The 1,651-nt window shown below is 43.1% G+C and overlaps 1 protein-coding gene across 1 annotated transcript in view; it reads right to left on the bottom strand.

Annotated features, from left to right (window-relative positions):
* Pmar_PMAR013311 (hypothetical protein) overlaps nt 1-553 on the bottom strand; it is a gene marked incomplete at both ends in the record, with an annotated part of 1,325 nt that extends 772 nt beyond the window's left edge. The window contains one exon of the mRNA XM_002766495.1: nt 481-553. Coding sequence (XP_002766541.1) covers nt 481-553 — 73 coding nt within the window. The remainder of the gene's footprint in view (nt 1-480) is intronic.
* Between the last annotated feature and the right edge of the window lie 1,098 nt (nt 554-1,651).

Raw genomic sequence — 1,651 nt, 5'->3', positions numbered from 1 at the left:
TATTCCTACTCCAACACTGTATAGGAAACTCTGAGCTCAGGTGCTGAGGAAAGCGATTACATATATTCCTACTCCAACACTGTATAGGAAACTCGTGAGCTCAGGTGCTGAGGAAAGCGATTACATATATTCCTACTCCAACACTGTATAGGAAACTCCTGAGCTCAGGTGCTGAGGAAAGCGATTACATATATTCCTACTCCAACACTGTATAGGAAACTCCTGAGCTCAGGTGCTGAGGAAAGCGATTACATATATTCCTACTCCAACACTGTATAGGAAACTCCTGAGCTCAGGTGCTGAGGAAAGCGATTACATATATTCCTACTCCAACACTGTATAGGAAACTCCTGAGCTCAGGTGATGAGGTGAGCGATTATATATATTCCTACTCCACCAACACTGGTGATTCCTAGTACAAGGTTCTCCATAAAAAATAAAATGCATATATCGAGCAAATCATTGGGGAGGGCAACTCACCCGAGGCTTGTTGTCCTTTTCTCAAGCACAGTGGTGGCAATTTTAGAGGAGGCACCAATGAAATCGTTGCCATTAGCGATTCTACTTAGTTGTTGTAACGTTGAAGGCTCGTGCGGGGACAGGAGACAGGAATGCGCTTAAAAAATAATAATCGATTATATGGGCGCAACGCTAAGGGTGACACGAGGTGAAAATCGAGCATTTAGGGTGTCACCACATTATCAAGACTCGCCAGGAACGATGTCTGCGACCTCGAGTAGACGAACGTGATTGTTTTATAATATATTATTGCTCGTTATTGTAGACCGTAACGATTGTGAATATATAAGTTTTCTAATTGGACCTATTGCGGTCTCTACCTGACCAGTGAGTTATCCTATCTATTTACACTCGATGGGTGAATTACATAATTATCTGTGGAAGTTTGAGGTTAGTGAAGACACTGTTGTCACAAGTGTGTTCTCCTTGTTGCGAGAACAGTTTGAGAGTATATGCTTGCTTTCCTTTCTACGTCATTTGAATGACACCCTAACTCCTCTTCGGGAGCGGACATAGTTAACTCGAGTGGTTTAGGTATGAGATATGCTTATTGGGTCTGTAATTATTAGGAACTTTCTCTTCCTCTTCTTGCGCAGCACTTATTCTAACAGGCGAGTAATAGCCAGTATGTTGGGTATAGCTGCAGGCTCAGTCACTGCTGTCTGAGCCTGCAGTATGAACCGGTAGATAGTGTGTTACACGGCACTTCTCTTAGGAACTGCTCCTTAAGGCGCACCTTAAAAATAGGAATTCCTTACGTTCCTTACTTAAAGAAGCCATTATTGATCATTGTGAGAATACCCCGCTCACTCTCTGGACGCAACTCGTTGATTGGCGATGTCGTAGTGATTACAGATAATACTCACTAGGATATACTTAGGTTCACAGATAGAGAATGTGATGGGCGTATCTTAGGAGTATCTTGGAATATCCGGAACGGCGACCAGCGGAGCGGTATGGTTTATGATACGCCATTATTGAGACTTGTCATCCATCTACGACATGCTTCTGAATTGATGAGTGATATATCAAAACTTTCGGGCGGGCGAGGGTGTTGAGTATAACCCAACTCGAGATGATGGGAGTGTGTAAAAACTGACGGACATTTCCTCCCAGAATTTTCTTATCGTCA

Source organism: Perkinsus marinus (genome assembly GCF_000006405.1).
Source record: "Perkinsus marinus ATCC 50983 genomic scaffold scf_1104296972672, whole genome shotgun sequence".
Lineage (NCBI taxonomy): Eukaryota > Perkinsozoa > Perkinsida > Perkinsidae > Perkinsus > Perkinsus marinus.
Note: the sequence above shows the minus strand (reverse complement) of the source record. Positions and strands in the feature narration are given on the sequence as shown.